Source organism: Cygnus atratus, chromosome 7 (assembly GCF_013377495.2).
Source record: "Cygnus atratus isolate AKBS03 ecotype Queensland, Australia chromosome 7, CAtr_DNAZoo_HiC_assembly, whole genome shotgun sequence".
NCBI classification, from domain to species: Eukaryota; Metazoa; Chordata; class Aves; order Anseriformes; family Anatidae; genus Cygnus; species Cygnus atratus.
The window spans coordinates 18,750,769-18,778,076 of record NC_066368.1 but is presented as its reverse complement, the minus strand read 5'-3'; the positions used below and the strand labels follow the sequence as shown (position 1 = coordinate 18,778,076).

Below are 27,308 nucleotides of genomic sequence, written 5' to 3'. Positions count from 1 at the left end.
ACTAAAAATTCTAGAAGTATACATAATCATGTGACAAATAGGTATGTGACACACACCTACAGTATAAATCAGATTTGTTGCATGAATCAGAACTTCACATAGATCAGCTATTAAAAGAGAAACACTAGCTTGTGTCTCTTACCTTATTCTTCCTACCAGGTGACGCACAAGTAGAACGCGAAGAAAGCAGCATAGGGTTTCTTTTTTGACCAAACCGACTCCTAAACATGCAAAAGAATTAACTCCATAAACATCCCTCTCAAAATGATTAAGATTCTCTTGCCAAAGCCACCAATTGGGTTTGCATTCTAGGGTTCTCCAGAGTGCTCTGCCAACCTCTCTCTCCTCTACCATGCAACAGGAATGCCTTCTTTGTACTTCAGGATGGACTACTTCCTAACCTAGTAATACGTTATTTTGTCTTTATTAAACATAAAAAATGAAACTCAACATTGATGCATGTTACTACAAATACCAGGTGCAAAATTTTTTTTTTTTTTTAAATCTACAGCATTCTAAGGAACTCTTTGATTTTTGGGTAAGCAGTGTGAGAAGTGAACTTACTTTGTTCCTGCTGGTGCACCTGAAAGACCACTTGTGCCTGTCCAGGTTGGCACACCAGAAGCAGCTCCTAAACATCGCTGTCGAGAGACTTTTAAGGCTCTCAGGGCATCCTGGGCCACTCTGTTTGCTTCTGCTTCTACCAGCACATAATCTGCACTGGAAGCTTCCATAATGGCATCATGCTTCATAACACTGTGCACTCCTAGCAAACAGAGTACACAAAAAAAGATGAAGGAGGACACCTGCTAATTTACACATTAATTTGTAAAATTAAACGTTTACCATTTAAGTGAAAGCCACAATCACTTTTTTTTTTTCATTTTCAGATCGATCACATTCAGCACTTTAGTATAGTCATTTCTAGTAAGAAATCCCCCTTCTATAAGTTGAGCAATCAATTTGACAGCAAACCACTTCTGGTGTGCTGATGAGGTCATTATTCACAAAAGACTTAGCAATTATGTGGGTAAATTGATCATTACTATTGTTATGGACAGGACAGACAGAAGTGAAACTCTTGTCTAAATGAAGGTTGGTTACTCGCTTATTTCCAGAAGAACCACTGTATTACTTTCACATTCAAAAGAGTTTCTGGAAGGCTGGCTGTTTGTGCCAAGGTAATTAGTACATTCATAACCTGAGCATTTTGACAATGAACATTTTAACATGTCACTACAGTAACAGAACAGATACAATACATTTTGTATTGTAACTCTAACCACCACAGTAACAGAATGACTCCCTTCCTCATTTGCATAAGCTCTGTATACCTCTGTTTAAATAGTCCGGCACTGTTGAACAGTTACCTGATTTTTTGAAGAGTTTCTCCAAGACATAATCATCATTTTTCTTTGGATCTTCCTCCTTCTCTTCACTGTCATCCTTTCTGTAGCGCTTTTGTTTCACTAGATGAGGAATACGCTCCCCTTCAAACTTGGCATCTTTGTGATGTTTCTTCTTAGACTTATCTTTGTGGCTCTCACGTGACAGCACATCCACCCTATGCTTTGTTTTTGAGGTACATTTATAATGATTATTATCCAATTGCCCATCTTCAGTTTTAGCAACCTGCTTTTCCCAAGAGCCAGCTGCGCTACATGCAAGGGTAAGATCTCCCTCGATATTTACATTAGCTGCTCCATGTACTTCACCAGTCACCATGCTGTTTAGAGAGTTGACATTCTCTGAAGACCCTGCATCACCTGGCAATGACTGAGACATACATTTGTCATCTGTTTCCAAGCTTTCCTCCTTGTTTTTATCTGATGAATTTATATTAGTAGCAGCCTGTGCATTATCTTTTGCAAAGCTATTTTGATTAAAGGTTTCCAAGTTTCCTTTGGTTTCCTCACTTGTTTCTATTGCTTTAGAAGAATTTGTCATGTGGCTGGTTGAGTAGGAATTGGATGACTTGCTGTACTTTGGTGAACTGCTTCTTCCAAGATGGAGACCACCTTTCAAAGTGTCACCATCAGATGGCTTTTCATGTTTCCGTTTCAATTGGTATTTTGGGACTTGAACATCTGAACCAGTACCTGAGAGATGAATAAAATTAATATCAATTTATCAAACACTTCAAACATTTTTTTTCTATTAAAGAGATTAGAAAAGAGTGTACCTGCAAAAATTGCACTTGTTTCTGTCCCCTGAGACACATCTGGGCTGCTCAGAGTAAAAAGCTCATAAAGATCATTGGATTTGAAAAAGCGCCTCTGCTTAGGGTCTTTCAGCACTCTGTTTGTTAAAAACTGTTTGAAGATTTGTCTAAAAAAAGGAAAAAAAGTACTTTGTGCATGAAACAGTGTCTAGCTATGTTTAAGTACTGAATATAGTACTTAAAAAGAAAACTGTATAAGCACTAATGTTACCCTGCAGAATGATTAAGCAGTGGGAAGATGATGTTAGTTTCCAAAAGACAATCTTGAGTTAGTAACTTTCAAACAACCAACTAAATTGTTAAACACGGGGATTTACTGTTTCACAACAATCCCATAACACAACAGGTAACCACCATCTTGAAATGTCCTGTGAGGCATCCATTAACTAAGCAATAAATAACTTCACAGCTAGATTTTTTTTTTTGTCCATTAAAATTGAAAAGCTTGCATATATCACAATAAAACTATCCAAAAGCTCTTTCAGTGAAAAACAATTTCTTGTTAAAATGACATTTTCATAGTTCAGTTGGTTGAAGAAATCAAGAGCAGCAGTGTAGTTCACAGTCTGATGGTGAGGACTGGATGATAGCCAGTGAAAAGAGAAAGCAGAACTGGGGTTGCAAGGAAGAGAAAAAACAGCCCATTTATAGAGGACTGAACAAAACAAATTCTGAGGGGAATTAAGCTGCAAAAAGTCTGCTAGTATTGGTAGATCTACTTTTATGCCATGTTTATACTATGTAACTTTTGATTACAATAAGCATTGTTTTCCTCTACAAAAAAACGCATCCCCAAAAAGGGATGGGAATCACTTCTCAGAAAATGTTTATTATTGTTTTAGCTCTGCTGGCCTTACACAGGGAAGCTATTTTAAAATCCAACTGGCAAAAACTAAGTTCAAACATAGGTACCAGGTACTGTAGCGCACCCATCTTTTTAGTCTTCCAGAATTAATTGAGCTTCATAGCTTCCTGCAAGGGCAATCACATATTTGCGAGGAGGAAAACAAGGCAAGGGGAAAAGACAACTTGCTTAAAGCATGAAGTCCACTGACTGGTCTGGAAATTAATTTTATTTCTGACGGCTGTCCTGACCCTTAGAACCCACTTCCTTGATGTGGTCAGTGTTGCTCAAACACGTGTATGCCAGAGGGATGCAAGCCAACCAACAGCGGATGCTTTGTGTCAATGTGGTAAAGCAGAGAAAAAAAATGAACTCAATAAGTGCTGGTACTTCATTATTTAGAGCTTTCCATTCATCTGCATTTTCAAAGAGGATACTCCTGTTCTAAATAGCAATGCCTAGCCAGAGGACTCCCATGTATGTTGTTCATTTGGAATTCATACGAGTGAAGCTAACTACTAAGAAAGCTGAATGGAGAGCAAACAAAAAGATTTAATTGATTCAGAAATGCGAGCACTTTAAGGCTTTAGCTATATTTTGGAATAAATAACAATCATGACTGGCAGTTCTGGAGGTTTAATTCTTGCATTTTGGAACAATTTGGGAATAAAATCAAATTGGCTTGAAGAGTAGCAAACACACATACATACTGCATACATCCTTACATATCCTCTGGATAACAAAAAAATTGTTGATTTCAAATTGCACCTCAGATTCATCAAGTCTCATGTTCTGAATAAGCAGCTCATTTTTCTTGTCTATGCCTCATACTCTAATTTACAGTGAATTCTAAATGGGTGGGACACAGCTGCCTGAACAGATTTACGAGGAGTGTTTAGCATGTGGGGTCTCGGAGCCAGAGAGGCAGTATCACAGTGTATGTAATATTGAAAGCCTATTTCTCAGCAGAAATTGTAAAGTTTTCCATGACTATCATGACCAACGTTGGGGGTTACATTCCATGTGAGCACATACACAGGTGTTTAACTGTTACACAACCTCAGATTAGCTGCAAACATTTTCTTGAGCACAGGTCTGTATTCAAGGAATCATTTTGACTGACCTGTGGTATATCTTCTCTTCAATAGTACCCGCAGTGAGAAGCCTGTACACGGTCACTTGTTTCTTTTGGCCTATTCTCCAAGCACGTTCCCGAGCCTGAAACCCAAAAGGTTTGGTTACCAGACATTAGCCTCCTAGACAAGTATTCGACAGGGATACCACTGTTTCAAACCTAGTTTGGACATCTAACAAATAGTTCAAAAAGTTAATAGCTGTGGTATTTCTACAGCATTAGGACAACTAATTCAGAAGGAGAGGAAAACAATTTAGAAAGTTTACCTATGTAGAAAGTCAAGAATCCAATTGTACCAAGAATTCTATTTGGAATCTCAAAGAATAAATTAGTATCTTAAAATTAGAACTCATGTCTGAGTTCTGAGTATATATCCCAGATATATACTTTATACAAGCTTGTTCCGAAAGAGATCTACTTATATTTCCTTTGAATTTTACTCCTTTTTCTCGACTGAAAGCTTTTACTGAACATCTTGAACCAACCACTAAAACAGACCACTCTAGGTCAGACTGCACACTTGCAGATCTCAGAGTTATGCAGGATTTCCACCAGAAATCATTTTTAACTCTCAAAAAAGTATGTGTAAGCTCCACATACTGTTAAGGGATCTGATAATGCAGAGTCTCATAGCATCATCAAATAAAGAACAATTCCGTTAAGGTGTTGGCTTAAAAGCAGCTTCTCCTAAGGACACAGCTACATATCATTATTTATTGACAAACCCAATTTAAGCAACATTTATTTGTTCTCCTTTTCTTACCCTGCATTGCCACCACAAACAGTCATGCCTGTTCAACAGCTGAACAGTTGTACTCTTCCTTGAGAAACATCTAGTCTGTTTATTTATTTGGGAAAAAAAAATACAAAAACCTCCATTCCATTTCAACTGTTTGTTTTGCTAAACTCTGATTATATGAATCGACAATACTGAAGAGTGGTAAGACCTAACAGCATAAAGGGGATGTGGTGGGAACCACTTAAATTGGCTTTGCCACAAGAGCAATCATAATGTGGAGCTGTCCCCTAATTGACCACTGCTGGCAACAGCAACTTAGGGAAGAGCAACATACTGCTTTAACGCTATAGACATCATATCACCTTCAGTTTTATTTCAACTTAGCTAGTAAATGGAATGCAATGGACCAAACTTACCTGTGTGTCTGTACTGGGATTCCAGTCAGGATCATAAATAATAACCCGGTCAGCACCAGTTAAGTTAACTCCAATACCACCAACACGAGTTGTCAGAAGAAAAATAAATATGGATTTGTCCTATAATGCAAGATAGAATTTACTAAAAGAATTACCAAAGCACAAGATCATTTTCATTATTTCCTGGATTCTTTTATTATTATTATTTGCAAAAATCCAAAGGGAGCCAAGAAGAAGAAGTTTCCTCATTTATTTAATATCTCTTTTGACAAATAAAAGTAGTTTGATCTAGATTTCATTTACTGTTGCCCAACAAAAATTCTTTTTTCTTCCTTCAATCCTTTTTCTTCTTCCTTTTTTCTTAGCAGAAAACCCAACTTGTATGAAAAAAAAGATGATACTTTTCCCCTTACACTAAGAAAGTGGTTTCATTTGACCAAACTCCCCGGTTTTGTGTCTCAAACCTGCAGTAGCATGTTTTTTGATCCTAGTGGGTCCCTTGCAACTCAGGATATTATAAATCTATGATTCTAAAAACAGACCAAAAAGGAGTGCCAAGAACTCAAGGTAAGCCTAGGTATTATACCCACTAATTAGCATATGGGATACAACATCTCACCTCATTATATCTTGTTATAAGGGGCTGTCTGGAAGCTATTGTTGTGGTGCCATCCATCCTGAGGTAGGAATAGCTTCTGCCTCTCACAAAGGCTTCAAGGATCTGCAACATCTGTTGTGATGGGAAAAAAAAAAGTTAATGAAATCCAGATGTGAAGACTATGCAACTCTCTGATTAAGTCATGAGAATTTCTGTCATGAGAATGAAGTCACAAGAATCACAGTGCCAATCAAATAAACAAGAAAAATAACCAACAACTTGTGAATATAAAGTGAGCAGAAAATTCATCAACATATGTAATTGGGGTAAAGAAAAGAATAGTTATTTCATTGCTGAATACAAGACTGGAATGTTTGTACTTGGTGTGGGAAACCATAAGCTGTGGTCTCAAGATAATTTAAATAAGTAAGTGCTGCAGCATTCCAGGGAATCCACAGAACCAAGACAAAATCATGAATATACAGGGAAGATGAATGAAGGTCACTGGCTATGCTACCGGCCCAAAAGATGCAATTCTCGGGATTAGATGTAACAGACTACCAGTTCTATCCTGAAATTGTTCAGAAGGGACAATAAATACATCACCACTGCTTCAGCCTGGTATTATATGGGTACAACTGATAGAAGCTTTGGCCCAATATATTCAATTTGGGCAACACTTGCCACAACACTGTCATTCCAGTGAAGCTTATGAGCTATGGAACTGATCTCCAGTTATTCCAAAGACATTACACTTTTTTTTTTCTCAATAACATAATATTAATTTTATGAGAAGGACATCAAAAAAAAGAACAACTCTGTTTTTAATTACAAGCCTTGTTGGAAGAAACACACACTTTTTCAGTTTTACTAACAACTAAACTAAAAACAATTAGGTCCTCTTACTTGTCTTGACTGAGTGAAAAACAACACTCTATGACCTTGCTTGTGCCATATTTTCAGCAAAGACTCTACCACTATCATTTTTCCAGAGCGTTTCCAAAATCCAAACTGATCTGCTTCCTCTACTTCAGCATCTGGTACACCCTTCAAAATCCTGGGACCACCAGAGAAGAGGTCAGGGTGGTTGCAAATCTTCCGCAAAGCTACTAATCCTGAGAAAACCTAAAGAATACAGGAGAAAGAATATTTTTATTTCTTGACAAATACTTGTAGCTATGTGAGTTGTGGCTAAGAACAAGAAAAATAATAACGTATTAATCTAATCATCATCAAGAAGAGTGTTTTTAATAGGGGATTGCTCTTTAGAGAGACCAATGGATGCCAACACTTGTATCATGGAACTTCTTGGGAAAAAGCAGTACAAGAGAAGGTCAATGAAAATATGTAACAGTGAACCTATTCTGATGACAAGGTTAAGTGTATTCTGCAACAATTTCCACATTAGCAGAAGCAGTCCCTAGCTGCAGCTCATGGTCAGACTATTCCTATTCAAAAAAAAAAAATCTATCAAGTTTGTTCTATTAAAGGAACATATTAAAATTCTTACTAGGAAGCATACCCACCGGAATGCATGGTAACAAAGAACAGATGAGTGAACACATTTAAACAAACACATGATGTTGAAAACCATCACTTTTGATGCCATGTTAGAAGAGTTCTATTCAGTTATTTATTCGATAATATTACAAGTGTTATTAATTCATCTGATATAATGGGCACTCATAAAAAAAAAAAGGTTTGAAAGAATCAATCTTCCATCACTAAAAATTGGATGAGCCAGCACATAATCTATGGTCTATCTGTACAACAGTGGGGTTTTGTTTTTTCAGCTGGGATTCACAGGTGACATCACAGAACATCCAACAAAAGCACTGACATTCACTGTACAAAATTTTCAAATCTCTAGAAAATATGAGAGCCTATTTTGTAACACCTTAGCAAATTTCTGCAGATAGTCTTGTACAAGCTGCCTCTTGAAGATCAAGCTCCTTAAAATAATTTTCATTGTGATAACTAAAATTGCTATCCACTCAATGAAACTTGTCCCCTGTACCATTGCAAGATCTGGAAAAAGAAGTCAAAAAAAGGGTCAGGTAAATATCTGCTTTGTTTGGCACTGCAATATACATGGCTGTAATGACCATGCAACTAGCTAGAGCCACTGAGGATGAGGGGAGAAAAGATTTCACAGCTCACAAGACAAGAAAATGTAGTAAATAATGCATTATAACAACAACAAAATATTCCTATTACAAAAAAATAGATCTGTGCCCTACAGCTAAAATGCGAGTGAAAAGTGTCCACTGCATGTATACAAATGTCAAACGGACCAAATGTGTGAAATATAAGAGTAACAAGGAATAGCAGACCTTTTACACAGGCAACAGCAGGCATTTGAAACTATATTTCTATTACTGCTGTCATCCTTGCCACAGCAATTTCAACACCTACATTGTGAGGATTGAGTCAAACTACGTTGAAGCGACTATGAAGACAATAACAAGGATGCTTACTATTTGCTCTGGTATATACTAAGACTGAAATCATCACCTGTTGCATCAAGAAGTTACCATAGCTGTTGTGTACTTTCAGGGCAAATTACTCTTCCTTTGCTTTGCATTTGCAATTGGATGAAAGCATGCATACAGTTAACTAGTGCAGGTCATCTAACATGCTGTAATTTGTTCCCAGGACCACAAACATATCCTGAAGCCCATTCCACTCCTACTTTTATCTGGTCATGCCATTACATAGGAACCACTAACTCTATGTATTCCATGAAACAGTTCAAAGAAAAAAAGCAAACATCCACAAAAGCAGAACTAAGATGTGTTTTCCTTTCTGTTCAGAATCCAGCTAAAAGAATGTGGAAGTCAATCCATCAATCTCTACCTGTCATCAACCTTAATTAATACCAACCTGCATGTCTCCATTGAGAATCTGGTAGACTTCTTTAGAGTCAATGAAATTTTGATAGACTTGACGCTGCTCATCTGTCAAACGACAAAAGAGGACCTACCAAAACAAAACAAACAAACAGCTCAAGCCCAACCTGTAAACTCCAGACTGAGCAAGTTCTAAAGTTTTACAATGCTACAAATAAACCTCACAGAAGCATCTAACATACTGAAATACTGAATTAACAGATAATGCATAGACAACACTAGAAATAAACATTTGTTAGAATTTTAGAGAATGAATACAAACACTGAGATGGGTTTCATCATATTTTCTGTGCCACTTCCCAGTTGTTTTTTCCTCTCAAATGTTAGTTTTGGAGGAGCTGCCATTTTTCAGCTTTAATGAGGTAACTGTGCAGTGCTGACATTCTCTCAAAGCTACTTTTATAGGAAACACTTCTCACGGTGCCTTACAAATTTGTCCCTTACAAATTGCAAATTCTCAGAACTTCCTGTGAAAACAACAGATTAGTACATGTAAACTGTACTGTCACTAGCATTTGAGTGTGAGCTTATAATGATTTTTCAGGTGGTTTGATGAGTTAAAATGGAAAAAAAATCACATATTCACATCCTGAAAGGCACACAATATTATGCTTTATGTCAAACTTACATAGGGCCCTGTGACTGACAAGAACAAAAACATAATTTGTTTGATCTGCTTATGATTGCATTCTTAACAGTAGCCCAGACTCTTTAAAGTATATGGAAATTCAAAATTTGGTTATCTACAGTTAAAATAGCATTTCAACTGTTATTAGCACAAATTATTGACAAACGTTCTTGAGAGACTGGATTTGGGGGAAGAAGAGGGCTCAGATTTAATAGTAACGATAAGCAAACCTGTTCATTTTTATCTGGAAGCGAAAGGCTCATTTTAACATCAGCCTTCATTCTTCTCAGCAAGTACGGGTTTATGGTGTCCCGTAACACACATGCACATTTGTATGCAGTTTTTACCTGAAAAAGGAAGAAAAAGCAAAAACTACTTTGGTTCTTGATATTAATTTTAGCAAAAAAGAAAATTCAATAATTAGTAATAGGAAAGTCCTCATAAAATGAGATGCTTTATGATTTATGCAGACCTACAGTTATTTACTCAATACAACATGAATTGCAATAAATTCATGATAGCAACAACAACACTGAATAAATAACTCTTTCTCAGATACCACTCATTTATCTTTAGTGAGTTAGTGGAATCTGAGACCAAAAATAAGATTTCTTTTAAAAACCGACCTGAGTATAAACTTGCACAGAACCAAAAACCCACATGAATAAATGCTAATACATACCAAAGATCAAAAAAAAAAAAAAAAAAAAGGCCTGAAGCAATGGTGGTTACTAGACAATAAGTGAAGATTAGTGTCCGCTTGAGACTATTAAAAAAAATCGGTACAAGAAAATCCCCATGATCACAGAAACTAAAGGTCACTCTGGCCTCAAATGGAGCATATGGTTCTATAATGGGTAATGGATGTGTGAGATGGGTATTAACTGTACGTAATGGCTAAAAATACCTTCATTTCTCTTAAAGCAAAACAAAGAATACAATAAATTATTGATATGTAAAAAAAACAAATTAGCTGTCCAATTTTAAATTACTAAGCTTCGGACAAGGGAGGCACTTAAGCTCAAAGAAAAAACTTTAGAAATGCATATGTGCAAAACATTAAAAATAATATTTAATAGAAAGCAAATTTGTTAGCATTTATATACAACTTTAGTCTACAGATTACTATATGATTTATCTATTAGGCAGCTTGAAATGTGTTTACGAAGTTATACAGAACCGTAAGTGCAAATATTAATAGGAACATTTATTCAGAAGATATTCCAAAAAATTTTTGTTTTCAAATTAGTTTATATACTTTCAGACTTCTGATACCTATTTTTGTTTTAAAAAATGAAAATAGCTTTCTGTTTTAAGCATTCCTCAATAGCATCTGAAACAATTTGCTGAAGCTTGAAATCAAGGAGGAAAGTTCTATTTAAATATATCAAAATATGAGATTAGTCCTCCACTCCCCCAACTTGCATAACTTTACTTTATATCAGAGAGTACTTATATTTTTTTCAACTTTCTTGACAAGAAACAATTGTGTATATGCTATGCCTCTCTACAGAAGAAATGGTCTCATTTAGTTGAATTTTTTTTTCACATACGCATAAGTAAAACATATACATGTGACTCTACTGAAAAAGTGTCTAGAATGTAAATCATGAGGTACATTCAAAAGTCAGTTTCTTAACAACATAATTTTTCTACTGAACTGATATATTTGATGCACTTACTTGCACAGGAGAGGCATTGGAGTATCCTCCCATGGTTATTGGAACAGAAAATTGCTCCATGAACACAGGTAGCGTTCCCAGTTTCCCTGGGAATACAAAGTCAAAGAGGGACCAGAGCTCCTTTAGGTTATTTTGCATAGGAGAACCAGACAAGATGATGCGATGGGGTGTGCGGAACTAGTAATTAAAACAAAGCAAAATTAAAACAAAGACAGAAGTAAGTCATTTTCATGGCTTATGGTATAACGTGATTCCTGCTTCAGAGGATTTTTCAATTCTACCACCAATGAATTATCATGTTATAATATATGGCTCCACGCTACTGAAATAAACAACCTTCTGTAATATACTGCCCACAAACTGTTAGCAGAAAATAAAGACTAACATTAATTTAACATTTGTTCCTAATGGTAAATTCCTACTCCATTTAACATTTCTGATATTTTTCTCTATAAATCTCTATAAATAATGTAAACTCATTTAAAATATTAAGTAAATTAAATAGTCAAATATAGAACATTGTGATTTATGCTTTACTCTTACTTAATGGTCAAATGTGTGCTTTTATGATAACTTAATAAGGCTATTAGATCTTGGCCCTCCTCCCCGCCACACTGAAAAACTTTCACCTGTTTTTGATAAAGTACCTGCTTGCACGCAAGTGTTACTGCAGCATTTGGATTTCGGATTTTGTGACCCTCATCCAAAATCACATAATGCCAGTCATAGCTGTGGATGTTATCCTGCATCAGTCGAATGTATGAATAAGAGGTAATTAAAATTCCATGGCATGAAGCAATTTCACGAATTAGTTTCACCTAAAAGCAAAAAGTGCATGCTGTCAGTAACAGAGCAAGACTGAAAATTCAGACTTGCAGAAGTACAGGTTTGCTGTCCAAGGTATGCTTAAAAAGTTTTGAAAGAGCAGATAATCTATTTTGTAGAGAAAATCACTGTAAAATAAACTGATCATAGGACTCTCAACCTATCTATAAAAGAATGAAGCACCTGAATATTGTGGTATAACAGATCAGAATTTGACCTGAAGCCTGGTAAGAAGGAATCAGTATTTTTTTTTTCCAAAGGCAGCATATGAAACTCAAACATGAAATTTGATCAAAGTAACTAGTTTCTCCAAGTTTTCCTATACTCGCATCACAAATCTACCTTTGTGTACTGCATCCAAGATATAATAGAATGCTAGAAATAAAATGAAAAACAAAAACAATCACAAAAAAATATTTGGTTAATCCTAAATTCTGTCCTACCCCTTTCATTAATAGAATTAATAATTTCTTATTTAACCACCAAATTGCATGCTTCTCCTGTAAGCTATAGCCTTTCCCCATGTCTTTAACTAGCCTTCTTAGCTGTAAATTACCTAGGGCAGGAGCAGTCTACATCGCCTTCCTTGAATACTTTCACATCATCCACAGTATTCGAGAACTGCATCTTTCCTGCATTTGTCCTCAACATATAAATCTAATAGAAAAGTGATAATATCTTCTGCTATACAGGAAGGGAAAGAGCATGGACCAATTTTTATTTATTTATTTGGATGGATTTGGTTATTTGGTTATTTCGATCAAGGTGCTTAACTGCTACAGAAATCAACTGGAATTAGGTGCTTAAGCATCTTTGCATATCAGGACATAAATGAGGTCACTGAAGCTTACATAGGGAAGGGAAAACAAAACCAAATTTCCTTTTTCCCAGAGGGGCATCCTAACTATGAAGATAATCTTTCTTTCTGCTATATTGTGTTTACACAGCAAGCAGGAAAATAGGACTGTCGTTAGCTGCTACTGCATTGCCAATAAAAAATAAAAGCATCAATCCCATATGTGTGAAAGACATATAAACTGGTAACCACCAATTCTAACCTTTTGTTTTAGATTACTCTCAAAATAGTCAAGCTGCGCTCAGAATTAATCCCTGCTTTTAGTCAGAGGATGTCAAAACTACCTTAAAATCTGTGGAAGCTCAAGCCCATTCCGTATTTACAGTTTCATGAATTTCATACCCTATTTTACACATGAATTCACTGCTAGAGTACATTGACTAGTTATTCAGTAGTTTTCCAAGAGCTGCACGTATTAGTCCATGACATAGGACCTGAGCAAAATGTGGCAAAATGAATGGGAGTTTTATCACTGATTTAATGTACACTGTATCAGCATGCAGGGGCAAAAGCAGAAGATGATGAGCTGGGGGACAATTCTGTATTAAACAAGCATAGTGAGTGTAAAAAAAAATAAATATATATATATATTTAAAGTAGAACCACTGCACAATTTGCTAAAGGAAAGAAAGACAACAATGAAAAAATCACATTCCTAAAATATTTGCATATTCAAAAACATTAAGAACACATTAGAAGTGCTTTAAATGAAAAAAAACTATTTCTGAAAGAATCATATGGTGTTAAGAGTACACGATCTCGTAAAATTTCTTACTATGACTTCTTGCTCAGAGACATAACCCAAGATTCAAAATGTTTTTCTGCATTTAACTGTGCAAAAACTTTTACTTTCTGATTATCATCTCCCAGTAAAAACATAACACATCATCTAATGTCAATGCTGTGATTCTCAAGAGGATATGCAATCTTTACAACAAAACGTATTACAGACATAGCAGGAGTTCTAGGCAGGTGTGAACATCCAAACCTTAATTCGAGCTGGTGCACTGCCCACAGTCTGCAACAGTGTCCTGGAGCCTCGGCAATGGCCTATCATAGAATATTGTAGGCATCTCTACCCAAACACTTCAGACAAATCATCTCGGGCGATTTCAAATTAAAAGCTTGTAAAATATGTAACCTCTCCTAGTTTTTGCAATTAATAGGGTATGTCTGCAATTAGCCTGACTTACAGAATGCTACACTGTTGTCATTAAAAGATGTTTTGTGAAAGTGCTGCTGTTATTATGGAGGCTCAAGAGACCAATCCCTCCTAGAGGGCAAGCAGTGGACTAGCAGAAAACAACAGCCATAAATCACGCTGTCAGGTAGCAGAAAGAACAGAAGTGAAACGCAGGCACATGAAGGCCATTCACTGTAAACACACCACAGCAGAATCCTAGTCAGGATTTACTGAACCTGTAATTAATTAAAGTTTCCTTCAAGCTAAATTTTTAATAAACAAGGATTTGTGCTGACAATGAAGAAATACAACACCACAATTTTAACAACTCACACTACAACACCTATTAACTATCATTTTATTGTACTAGAGACTTTGTTAGAGGGTGCTTTAGCTTTTGTTGCAGTTATTGGAATAATTACAGATCTTTTAAAATATGATAATGGATTTAATGTTGGACACGCTGTTTAATACCATGTCACTTCAGAATTTGCACTATTTTATGATGTAGTCTTTAATTCACAATTACCATTTGTTTAGATTCAGAAATTTTATTTTATTATTATTTTTCTCTCTTAGGAATACACTTCAATGAAATATTTCAGGGCATATGCTGTTAAACTAAAAAAAAAAAAAGTTCAGATTAGAGACAAATCCTACTAATGACAAAAGAACATAGCTGTTGTTGAGCTTTGAAATTCTGAACTCTGGTCTTTAAAAAGAAGACCTAGTGTTCCTAATGAACACGGGAACAAGCAAATGAATGGAATTAGGCTGATCTTACGGTTTTGTTCAGCACAATAGTTTAGGCCTTTGCAATTTACAGACAGTATTTTCACCTAACATTGTGGTCATTACATAGATTGTGTTGCCCCTTCTTCACTGGGACACACGCAACATACAAAGGCTAAAAGATTTTCAGCAAGTACCATTTCTTAAGGCTAAAAAATTTCAGTGATGTTTTCTACAGACAAGCCTTTAAGCAAACCTTTTCTTCCTGTTGATTACCTTGCTGTAGATACAAACCCACAACTGTTAATGCATAGAGAAATAATATTTATCTTCTTAGCAGCTAAAGTAGTCCTTTTAAAAAAATACTTAAGGGAACCTGTACTCGTTATGCGTTATAATGGTAATATTCTTAAATAGAAACATGCACGTAAGACTGAACTTAAAGAACTTAACTAACAATAGCCAGGAAATTCTCTAAACTTTCAGATGCCTTTAAGGCACGTGTGAACTCACCAAGATGATACCTACCTGGTCACTTACACAACTATATATAATTTGTCAATCAAAAATGCATTGTTCAGCAGCCTTTTCACTATCTCATAACCAACCATTAAGTCCAGAGATCCATAAATTCAACCTATAAAACCTCTTTACTATTTCCCCGCCCCCAACAAAACAATCTAAATGGCACCATGAAGAAGCTTCACAAGAACACATTACAATGTTTAATAATGTAAATGTTGCAATAAAAAGAGCTAGAGCACTTACTACATATTTAGGAGGAATGTTATTTGTTGTGGCATAATAAAAAGTTTATCCAAGTTTGATCTGTAACACAGAAAGAGTCTTTGGCTAAAATAAAGGTTCTATATCCAGTCATGCCAAGAACTGTAATCTCTTGAGTTTATTTTCTTTGCATGTAGATTATGTACTCTACTGTGAGGGCAGAAGGCTTAAAATCTACAGTGTGCAAAGTCATCTTTAAACAGATGGCTCCATAGGTGCAAGCATCATGAAGAGACAATTGCTTTTGAGGGCTGCATTTTGTCCAGCATTTGGCTAGAATAAATAAGTAGTTAAGGCTTTACAGGTTGAATCTGACTACCACCAGAAAGAATAATTAACCACAATGATATTTGTTCTAAAGATCAAGAAATTAAAAATTCAGCCTTGATCTTAGCAATGCAGCCACCTCCCACATTTGAGATGTTAAGCCAAGATAACTGAAGTTCATGTTGTCTTCGTGTAAATCCAAGAAGCTGGATTTACTTCTTTATTTTCTCACATTCTTAGAGGCGTCAGAGCACTTGGTATTTGCAAGTCACTTTTAAGCTACGTCAGGTTTGAGTGTAAACTACTGCGAGAGGTTAATAGTATAAAACATCACCAAAAGACTCGGCCACAATTGCTGTACCATACTCAAACTGAAAGCTGACTTCATGGTGGAGGACTACTACTTCAGTTTGATTCTTCTCTCCACTTTAAACTTACACACATTAATCATCACAGAAGAACCAAACGATCTTCTGTGACCACAAGCAGAAAAAAATAAAATAAAATCAAGTGTTACATTTCTTCCAGATGGCCTCAAGCTATCTCTGAAGACTACTACTAGGATGGGAAAGTATTTGCAGCAAGGAGGGTGTCAGTCTCTTTTCTCAGTGACAAGTGACAGGACATGATGAAATGGTCTCAAGTTGCACCAGGAAGGTTTAGACTGAATATTAGGAAGAATTTCTTCATGGCAAGGGTGGTCAAGCATTGGAACAGGATGCCCAGGGAATTATTCCTGGAGGTATTTAAGAGACACGTGGATGTGACAGTAAGAGATATGATTTAGCGAGGGGACTCAGTAGATCAGGGTGATGGTTGGACTTGAAGGTCCAACCTTCAACCTGAAGGTCTTGATCTTGAAGGTCTTTTCCGACATAGATGATTTAATGATCCTATTTTTTTAATTTACTTTAGACATAAGCCTTGCCTCTTTTGATTAAGAAATAACTGAATAAATGAGCATGAGGTGATGACCACATTAGCAGTGACTCTCGTTTAAAGCATCCTGTTGCAGTTGTCAAAAGGGCAGGATAAGAGAACTGAACATATCTAAGGTGATCGTATGGTATCCAAATTCTTTAAGTTACTGAGTAGGTATTTTTAGGAGCACAATGGGGAGGTAAAGTTACGAAAACCTGACTATTCCCACAGATGGAAAAAATTAGATTCAGTTTGTTAAGTTCTTTAATTGACAAATACCCCCAAAATACATGCACACTAATTTTATTTAGGAAGATGTGCAAGCATGTTATTGAGGTCAACAGACTTTTAGGGCTTGAAGACATACCAAGTTAATTGAACATCAGGAAGCTATTAGCACATTAGAGTGTGCTATTCCTTTTTTGCCATGCACTGTAACTGCATCGATTACCTCACAATATGTTTAATCAAGTGCAATTAAGCACCGTATCATTTTAATGTTATTACAAGAAATTCAATAAACATTTAAAGAGAAATTAAAAAAATGCTTTGCTGAATCCTGCAAATCCTGTTAAGTACCTGAAATATGAGGCCAAGAGAAAAAAATAAAAAGCTTTCCTTGTTTTTCTTCAAGCAAGGTACCAAGGGTTGAAAATCCTGACTTGTCTGAAGCTTCAACTTCAGAAATGGAATAAGAACATGTATATAAAGACATTGGCCAATAGAATTAAAAGCCAGAAAAGGCACAGCTTGAGGAAAATAAAACCAACAGAGTAACATTATCATTAAAGGAGACTAGGTGATATGAACTGACACATTGGTCAACTGAAGAGAAATTAGTTTGCCTGTGCAAACAGAAAGTATTAAATATTTATCAATATCACGAATGTGCAAGGAAAGAATTCACCACTACTAGAAGCATATATGTATGCTAATAGGTTCCTACATTGATCAGCTGCAGCAAAAGCAACTGATAATACTGCAAACTGCTTCATAATTATAATGTGGACATTAGGAATAGATGGATCATGCCTTTGAGTGACAGAGAGACATACTGAAGAGAAACTTCATGGAAATTTACAGGGAAGCTTTGCAAACTAATCAATAGTATAGGGGGCTCTCCACAATGAATTCAGAGAATTGAGGATACATAGCATCTTTCTGGTTTAAGTATCTAAACTACAGATTGCATCCAATCATTTTATTTATTTATTTACAGAATAAATGGGCTTAAATTTTCACTGCACTGTAGAGGCGGCTAGCAGAAACTACATGCTTTTAAATAACCAGTAGGCAAGCACAGCCTTATGGAAATTGAGATAAAGCAGTAAAGTTCTCATTAAACTCAAGAAGTCTTCTGAAGCTTTTCTGTTCTTTCAGAGAGGCTCTCTCAGTTATCAGCTCTACTGTTGATATGTCTACCTTCAGCAGAAAGACTTAAAACCTTCTCACACCAAATCATGTACGGCAGTTACTAATACATGAGCACCACTGTAAAAGTAGATTAGGTATCATACTATGTTGGCTACTATAAATGGATAGACTTTTAAAGGAAAATAACATGTTAAAACAATTATGCACTTCAATTCCATAAAAAGCTGAGCTATGTCTCACCCTGCAGGGGCCCCATAGCAAGCTTGAACTACTTGCAATCTGGTTTACAAGCAGTCTAGTCATGGCAGCGTGGATTTCAGCACAAGCAAAGTGCTCTGAACAACGAACCTGTTACGTTTAACTTGTTCAAGTAATGTTATTTTGTATTATAATGTAATTGTACTCCAGGAATGACAATTCCCGTTTTGTCCTGTTTCCTAACAAATCTATACAAGGCAGTGAATTTTGTAACTTTTTAAAACAATCAGAGGAAGATCACAAGCTTGCACAGAAACATTCAGGAACAGAGGATACTCTTTTTTTTTTTTTTTGGCTAGCACATAAAAATACAAGCTTCTGGAATTACAAAATGTATGTCAATTATTACCTTTTTGTTGGTGTAAGAACCAGTTTCATGGAGAATGGCAACCCTAAATGGAGGCCACCAAGTGTGGAATTCTTTTACCCACTGATGCATCACAGTAGCTGGACAAACAATGACTGTTGGACCCAATCCCTGGTACCTAAAAGCACACAAGCAAAAACCAAACCTTCAACATGAAATAAATACCCTATGTTAAAATAATCTGACACACTTGATTATTCAGTGGAATACAAGAGCTACGGAAATTAACTGGCACTCTTTTTCTATAATCTTTTTCAGAGGTAGATAACAAGGAAAAAGCTAGAACAGCCTATCTATTGAATGCAGTGAGCAGTTAATGGATAAAATCTATCAACATAAACACAGAAACAGAAAAGCTCCAAACAATAAGGCATAAGGGAACTTCATACTGCATCCCGCGGTAATACAAATCAGGTTTTGGTGACTATGTTTCTTTAAGAGAAAAAGAAATTATTAACAACCATTTTATTACTTCTACACCAAAAAAAAAGTGCACATACGGTCTCACATGTGTTTTGCTTCATGGTGATAATATACTATACTATTATCATCACAATTTACAGATCACAAGATAATACAAGGACTATAAAGAAACAGAATACAACATCCAAATAAGTTGAGGTCAGAGCTGGGCTAAAACCATCTCATCCATTTCCTGCTCATACTCAGACGACTGTTTCTCAGATTCACTGAGGAAATGTTTGAAATAAAGTCTTTCTGTATATAAATTTCAGAGACACTTTTACGATTAAAAAGAGGACAAAATCTCTTGCATGACAGCCAAACAAGAAATATTACCATCAGGAACAAATACCAACAACCATGCAGGAAGTATACTAGAGCAGGAACAAAAATACGAGCTTGGTTATTTTTCAAATATACTTGCTGCTTAAAAACTAGAACAAAATTACTTTGGAAACAAATGCAATAGCTACAATTACCACATCCTGGTCTGTGTCTTCATATGATACAAAATAGTCACGAGCCAACTATGCACTATTCAAGTGGTAGTAAACAAGCATTTCAAACGATCACAGTTTAAATTAAAGATCACGTACACACAGCAATAAAGAAAAAAATCCCAAACACCTGCAATGCTCTGCTTTAAAAAACAAAACAAAACTGTTAGCACCTTCAGAAACTGCTGACATTTAGAAATAATCTCGATTATTAAAAGCTTATACATGCGCAGGACAACCTGGATGTCGTTCATCTCTCTAATCATCAAAAAAAGTATTATATAAAAGCTTTCCAAAGTCTAATTAAAGATAAGAACTCCCAGCAATCCAAGGGGAGGTTAAAAGTTGGAAACGCAAAAAATACTCAATTCTTCTTCTGTTGCTTCTAATTTATAAAAGCCAAATTCATAGCTAGTATTCTTTATTAGCTCTTATTTAACTGGATTTACCTAAAGTTGCACATAAGATTTACTCCTGCAACTTACTACCAAGAAAAAGAAAGTTGTAAACCTAGTGTGTTTACAAGTACTCAAAGAACAGGCAACATGAGCAAAAAAATAGTAATAAAAAAAATCAGGGGCAACAGACTTTTATTTGTATCAGTATTGTGGAAATTAATCTCTCTGTCACTCATAGTACATATCAAGCCTTAATGTTTATATATCTCAGTATCTTGAAGAGCATATATGAGTAAGCAATCCATGTCTAAACTTTATGGCAGAGTTTCTCATCTGATCTCTCATATAAATGAAAGAGGGTCTGTAGTGAAGGGCGATCTCTTCATTAGACACAGTAATGTACCTGGAAAAAAGCACACAAGCTCATGGACCCATAAGCTGTTCATCAGGTTTCAGCAACAGATTTCAATCTAAATACAGCTAGAAATGGGTTATGCGAAGCTTGCTGGTGTTTTGTTCTTCTTGTGAACAGACCATTGGTGTGAAAGCCCCCTTGCTTCTTGCACCTACCTCAACTTGTTCAGTAGGAGACATTTCCCTCTATAAATCTCAGAATCAGAATCAGTTTACAAAAGGAAATTTCTACTCCTTTATTTTGAAGGATATTTCTGCAGAAAATTTCATGAATAAAAAATATAGCCATGTATTTCGAATGTTCCAAAATGGCCCTATTGTCTTAATAGCCAAGTGCTACCAAATACAACAATCTTTGGTCTTCTGCACAGTAATGACACTAAGACTGTCTCCATTTTACAGAATGAGAGCCGAGGCTGAGAGAAACTACAGGAAAGGCTGCAGTGCCAGATCCATACAGCAGTACACTAGCTCCCTCTACACATCAAGGCAATGAGGTATCAAGTCCCTTGGACATGTTAACAACACAACTATGCCCACTCTTAACAAAGCCTGCTTCTCAACCACACTGACCAGGAGGTCTTCTGCTTACTAGACTACACAACTGTCAGACAGAAGCTAACCAGCTACTGTTAGTACTTTCCTAGTTCAGAGTGCAGCTGTGGAAATTACTTGAACATGCAAAGACCAAATTGTTTAGACACACAGGCAAAATGAGAATAAAAAGTTTCATAATAATAATAAAAAAAGCTTGTTTTCTCCCATGGAGTTACTCTGGTGGTGGACTTGCTAATTAGATGCACCAGAAAGAACAGAATGCATGCTTTCATGTGCAGGAAGAACATTGCAACGTAGGTGTTTGATTATATTTTGGCCTCTTCAAAGATTCATTGTAGTCTCACTGCACTGTCCTAGTGACTCTAACTGTGTAACCATGTCGAGAGGTGTTCCTGAAGGAATTTTATCAACCCAGTGGGCCTCCAACTAGGGCAGGTAATATACCTGCACAAAGTCATCTGTAGAGCAGCATCCTTAAAACAGGCAGTCACATCAAAGTAAATCAACTGGCTTGAGCGATGGAGTACAGCATGGCAGTTTTGTATAGAAAGGCTACAATTGAAAGCAAATGGAGAATACAATTCTTCCAAAAGACAGTAATGTTTTCTCTTTGAAGCATTATTTTACAATTCAAGTACATGCTGAACATAATCTGAATGTCCCTCTATATATAGTTAACATTTTTGTTCAGTATAGTACTGCAATATTTGCTTAATTGCATGTCGTAATTCACATCAGATAAAGAGCCACCAAAAACTAGAAAATTCAAGTATTATTCATGCATGCATTTGTAAATCCAAGAATGCCAACAAGTATCCTTTCCGGTAATTTCACCTATAAAAAAGAATTTCATAGTATTGTTCAATAATAAAAAAAGAATATGATAGCTTTTGTAAGCCAGTCACTTGAATATAGTTTTGAAAACAACAAAGATGGAAATTCCTCTGTGTAAGTTACAGTTTTTATTACTACTACTATTTTTCTGGCATAGATAATTCCCTGCCGATCAGAAACTCCAACTTTCATCGCAAATCAGCTTGCTGCTTCCTGTAAAGCATTCACCTGGTGTCTTGCCAGAACAAATATTTTAATGTAAAATTTAATAAATGAAACTAAAGGTATTACATCTAATTTAAAATTCCATATTGTGTAAACTATTGATATTAATGTAATTGAGTTTGTAAACAATCCATTTGTGGAAGCTAACCTTAGACACTGTATTGACCCAAAATATCTAGTGCGGCTCATCTGCAAAATGAAGCATCAATGCCTGGAATTCATTAAAAGTGTTACATGTTTAATTTTTCCTGCCCTACAGCTCCATTGTCTCGTAAAATTTTTCCTTTGATGTCCCCCACTAAAAGAATTAAAGGAATATTGTAATTGAAATGTCATTAATAATTCACAGGACCCTCCTCCACCAGCAATACATCTGATGAAATATTAATTGAGCTCCACAGACTGACAGTCTGCAGAGGAGCACTTGCCTGTAATTTGAACCACGAGTCCTGATCTTGCTGTAGCTCAGACCTGCCAAGAAGGCAATTATCTGGATGGTCTTGCCCAATCCCATCTCATCTCCCAGAATTCCTCCTGCCTGCTGGCAGTGCAATTCCCAGAGCCACCTAACACCTGTCTGCTGGTACCTAAAAACAAGGAAAAGAAGATGGCAAATGTTTGATAATACAGATCGTAACAGAAAGTACTCATGAATTAATCATTCGGCAAGGTTCTTATACTAGTTACAGTAACATGCTGGATGTATGTTTTACATGAGTGCTGTATTTACTAGGTCATACATTTTTGATGTGCTCAAACATTATATGTGACTTTCATTCTTTATGCAATGCTAAAACATTTCTAATTAAACTGACAGTCATGGTAATTAGAGGGTATTTTATTTCATGTATATTTTAAGTGTTAAAAGTAACTTGGAAAGCTACTCTTAACAAAGCATAATTATCTTTTCAGACAAGGAGACATGCATAGGTCTCATGAATTATATTATTTGGAACATATACCTTAAACTGAAGGAGAAGCTTAACTTACAGCTTGACTTCACTCTCCACACTGAAAACTGATCACATCTGTCACACTACGCTTTCTTTTCACGTAAATTCATTTAATAACATTTAATCTCTTTTAATGAATAAATAAGTCAACAAGGCAAAACGTTTAAGAAGGCAAAACAACAGAAGCTATTCCAGTGAACAGGATGCTGCAGTTTGTTATCATCTGAGAATATCAGGGTAGTTTCTACTCCCAGTCACCCACTGGAAATTGTACAAGCAACAATGTTAAATACATTCTAGTTAAAAGCAGTAGATTAGAAACCAACATTTACAACAGCAAGCTAAAAAGGTGGAGGTAGGGTGCTGGACTGAGAATAATTTTAAAACATGCTTTTTTACAATGATACGAAATAGTGTCAGCAGCAGGAATATAACCTTTTGGAAAAGGGAAGGGGGTTAAATTGAAAACATCAAAAAAGTGAAGCAACAGCATATTTAAATAATTTCAAAGAAAATCCATGTTTCAGCATTTCTGTGTCTTGTAATTTAGAAGACCAAGGTTACCAGTATTATTTTCTTGATGGCATGCATTGCTGGAGTGCCAAGCACAGCAAAGAGCAAAACATTTTTTTTGTAAAATAGGAATTGGTCATTTTGGGGGCATTCTCTTGTATGCATATTTCAAATGTTTTTCTTTCAGCAAAGAATGTTTAGGAGTACTGACAGCTAATGACACTAGTATCTACAAAGCCCTATTAAAATCAATTTATGTTGTGATCTGTATGGATTTAAATGAATGCTGAAAGGAAACAAACAAACAGCCTGAGTAGTTAGAAAAAGATGATCAAAGAACACATCTAATGGTTCAGACATCATTCTAACTGCTGATATCTCAAATGCATTATACCAAGAAGCCCTTAAAAACCCCTTTATTAGGGATGAATTCACCTTAATGAATGCAGGAATCTAAATTAAACAACTACAAAATCGTTTTCAGGATTGGCCATAACCGGGTGAAGATGCTACTTGTTACAATATTTTATGAAGGTCAGAACATTTTCTGATGGAAATATTGACAAACTGGAGAAAAAAAGAATCTTAATTTGAGTCAGAAGCTACTCCAGACTCATTTTCAGCATATATCTTCAGAGGACAACTACTCAATAATTTCCTGATGTTATTTTGTATTATTTCTTAGGATTACATCTAGTGTTTAAAAGCCAGCTGCACTTATAAGCATTTTTCTCCATCTTCCCCTTTCTTCTCAAAAAGAAAGAGAATACCGTTTATAAAGTTTGGGAGAAATTCTGCTCCAAGGATATCTAAAAATAGAGAAGACACAGGCGCTTTCACCCAACAGATTCAGATGAACAAAATGTAAAGAGCAAATTAATAGCTATTACTAACCGTAACAGGTTTAAACAGGCACAATAATAGATTAAAATTTACCAGGAAAACCTTTGGACCCTGAAGATTAAAAAAAGCAAAAGCTTTGTTTTTTTTAAAGGATGGAAAGATAATAGCAAAAAAATCACACAACTTTCTGCAATGAAATGAAATTCTCAGTCATTCTGGGTCACAAAGTGCTTCCCTTTCCTAAGTCAATCTCATGCACTAAGACAAACTTCCATAGGCTTTGCAAACAAGCCTGAAGAGTAATTTAAGACTTCTTTTTCTTCTTCTTCTAACCCTTCATACTTCAATAGCTCTGAATATTACTCATTAAGGAAATACAGTATCCACCTATGGTGTCTTTCCATTCCCTACACAGGAACAATGCCCTACACGAGATTTCAAGTGTCTACTTAAATATGAAACTTTAATTGCATAGATTTTTATTTTCTGTTTACTGGATATGATACTAAACAGCATTCATGAAGCTACATAGATGATTTCAACTCCCAGAACCTTACCTACACAAGAATGCTGTATGCTAAGGCCAGAGATAAGTATCTTAGAACATGGAACAAACAAAAACAGGAACATACTTTTAAATAACGTCCTGTAAATACATTTTTAAAGCTCCTTTTTTTTTTTTTTTTCAAGGACAGAACATTAATTTAAATGGCTATGAAAGTACACAGAGAAAAACATTAATATTAGCTTGTGAGGAACACATAAAGGTCATTTGCTATGCCAATTCTTTGTAAAAACATCTAAGCATGCAAAAATTGCAACAATTGAAAAGATTAAGAAAAACTTTAAAAGTTTGTCCCAAATAATTTTTTACGGTTATATGGAGAGAGAATCAATTCTCTCTAATCTTATGCTTTCATTAGACTTTTTTTTGTTTGTTTTTCACTGAAAAAATACAGTCGAAGACAAATGTTGCCCAGTTTTCTACAGTTATGTTTGCACTGAATTTCACATCAGCCATTACCCTCTGATGCATCCCTCAAAATTTACCACTGTAGCTAACAGTGTTTATTTGCATTGGTGCTGAGACAAAATTGCATTGCAGTCATGTTAGGGAAATCATGCACTGAAAGCATGTAAGGAAGAAAGCTTGTTTCGTGTTTGCACAGACTTCTCTCAGGCTAAGTGCAGACAGTGTAAGGCAATGCTTTTAAGTCAGTCTTGCTCACTGTGTTTAGTTCTGCTCCATAGCAGCACCACTGATACTAGCTAAGTACATCTTGATGAATGTTCCTCAAAGCAGAGAGAAGTGCATTAGAAAAAAACAGAACCAAACCACCACCACAACAAACTTAAGGATCTACTGTTTCTACTGTGATATAACTTCTTCGGATTTCCATTCAAATATGCAGAAAGATCACTTACAGAATAGTGCTATACACCTCCTGCTTGGGTCAATATACTTCCATGTTTTCTACTAAACTTTATTCAGAACTCAAAAGTTTAATGCCTATTGACTATGGGCCTTCCTACGCTGGAGATTTCAGCATTTAAGTTAGAAGTCAGACAAATCATTCAACTCAATTGATCTTTCTAACCACTTAGGAAGTTTTGCCAACTGACTCATGCTTACAGGGATACCCTTCATTAGTGAGGCTGATATCTCTAAGATTAATTTCTAGTTGTCTGCCTTATTTCGATTCCCTTTGGGTTGCTCAGACCACACATCCGTTCTCAGGATGATTACTCCTGCAGTACCTTCGCATAAACAACTGGAAACCACATATTGGCTGTGTATGGTCCTGGCAACCAAGTCATTAATTCAATTCCATTTCAGAGCTAGTGCTTTCCTTCTGAAGAATTGCAGGACAACAGTAATAATTTCTCTGAGGTTAAGACTAAGTGGTCCTGTTGGAAGGGACTCCATGCGTGCCTGTTAGAAACCAGAGCTTTCTACTGGACTAATTATAAGACTTCAGAGTTAGCTTTTGAAAGAGGAGATGGTTTTCCTTCTGTGTGAAATGTTGCCAACAAAAATGAATACAAGCCAACGATGCTTGAAAGTTAGGGAAAGATTATGGATGAAGTTAACTTGTCAGCTGCTAACTTGTTTGGGCTGCCTTTTGTATACAGCTTTTTGAGATCAAGATGAGTTGCTTGAAAGCGTCATTGGACACCACAGTAATGTTTTAAAGATCTTACAATATGATTATAGAACTACTCATAGAAAAAGTTGACTATATTTTTTGCTGGCAGAAAATTTCAATCGCTCTCTACCCAATCACAGAAACACCTATATTCCTTGCTTTCATTTATCACAATTTGCCAACACTGCATCTTCAAAGTAAAGTGATTCTCCTATCACTCTGCACACAGATTAAAAGAAAGCACTTGCTAATAAAAAGTTTACAAAAAGAGACGAGGAGAGCTTCTCAATCCTTAGTTTGGCTAATAAACACAATGCTCACAAGTCACTTATTAACTCTATTTTCATAAAGCTGCATTTTGTGCTTACAATAAATAACCTCTGAGGTTTGCTCCTGCAGCTTTTTTAATAGAAACAGTTGTACCAGAAGTTGCAGCAAAGGGTATCTGGAAATCAGCATCACTGTTACTAATATCATTACTAACAGCATAGGGCAACTTAACATTAAAATAAAGTATACAATGCATACTTAAAAAGCTTTTTGAAGAGAAATCCTGGAACTTTGAAACCCTCTTCAAATTCAGTGTCACTTTCATCAGAAACTTCCTCAGAGACCTGATGTTCTTTGTCCTTCAGGCGTTCTTTTTGCCACCTCCTACAGTTACACAAGGAATAGAAAAAAACCTATGTGAATACTACACAGAATTTTGCACTGAGTAGAAAA

The 27,308-nt window shown here is 35.8% G+C and overlaps 1 protein-coding gene across 1 annotated transcript in view; it reads right to left on the bottom strand.

Annotated features, from left to right (window-relative positions):
* The window catches only part of ERCC6 (ERCC excision repair 6, chromatin remodeling factor), a 49,586-nt gene that overhangs the window by 3,060 nt on the left and 19,218 nt on the right, over positions 1-27,308 (bottom strand). Inside the window, exons 6-20 of the mRNA XM_035539973.2 lie at positions 27,114-27,239; positions 22,558-22,716; positions 18,724-18,859; positions 11,820-11,990; positions 11,173-11,349; positions 9,721-9,837; positions 8,837-8,932; positions 6,860-7,078; positions 5,975-6,085; positions 5,356-5,475; positions 4,189-4,283; positions 2,183-2,328; positions 1,371-2,099; positions 565-766; positions 143-221 (exon numbers count right to left, since the gene is read on the bottom strand). Of these exons, the coding sequence (XP_035395866.1) occupies positions 143-221; positions 565-766; positions 1,371-2,099; positions 2,183-2,328; positions 4,189-4,283; positions 5,356-5,475; positions 5,975-6,085; positions 6,860-7,078; positions 8,837-8,932; positions 9,721-9,837; positions 11,173-11,349; positions 11,820-11,990; positions 18,724-18,859; positions 22,558-22,716; positions 27,114-27,239 (2,683 nt within the window). The remainder of the gene's footprint in view (positions 1-142; positions 222-564; positions 767-1,370; positions 2,100-2,182; positions 2,329-4,188; positions 4,284-5,355; positions 5,476-5,974; positions 6,086-6,859; positions 7,079-8,836; positions 8,933-9,720; positions 9,838-11,172; positions 11,350-11,819; positions 11,991-18,723; positions 18,860-22,557; positions 22,717-27,113; positions 27,240-27,308) is intronic.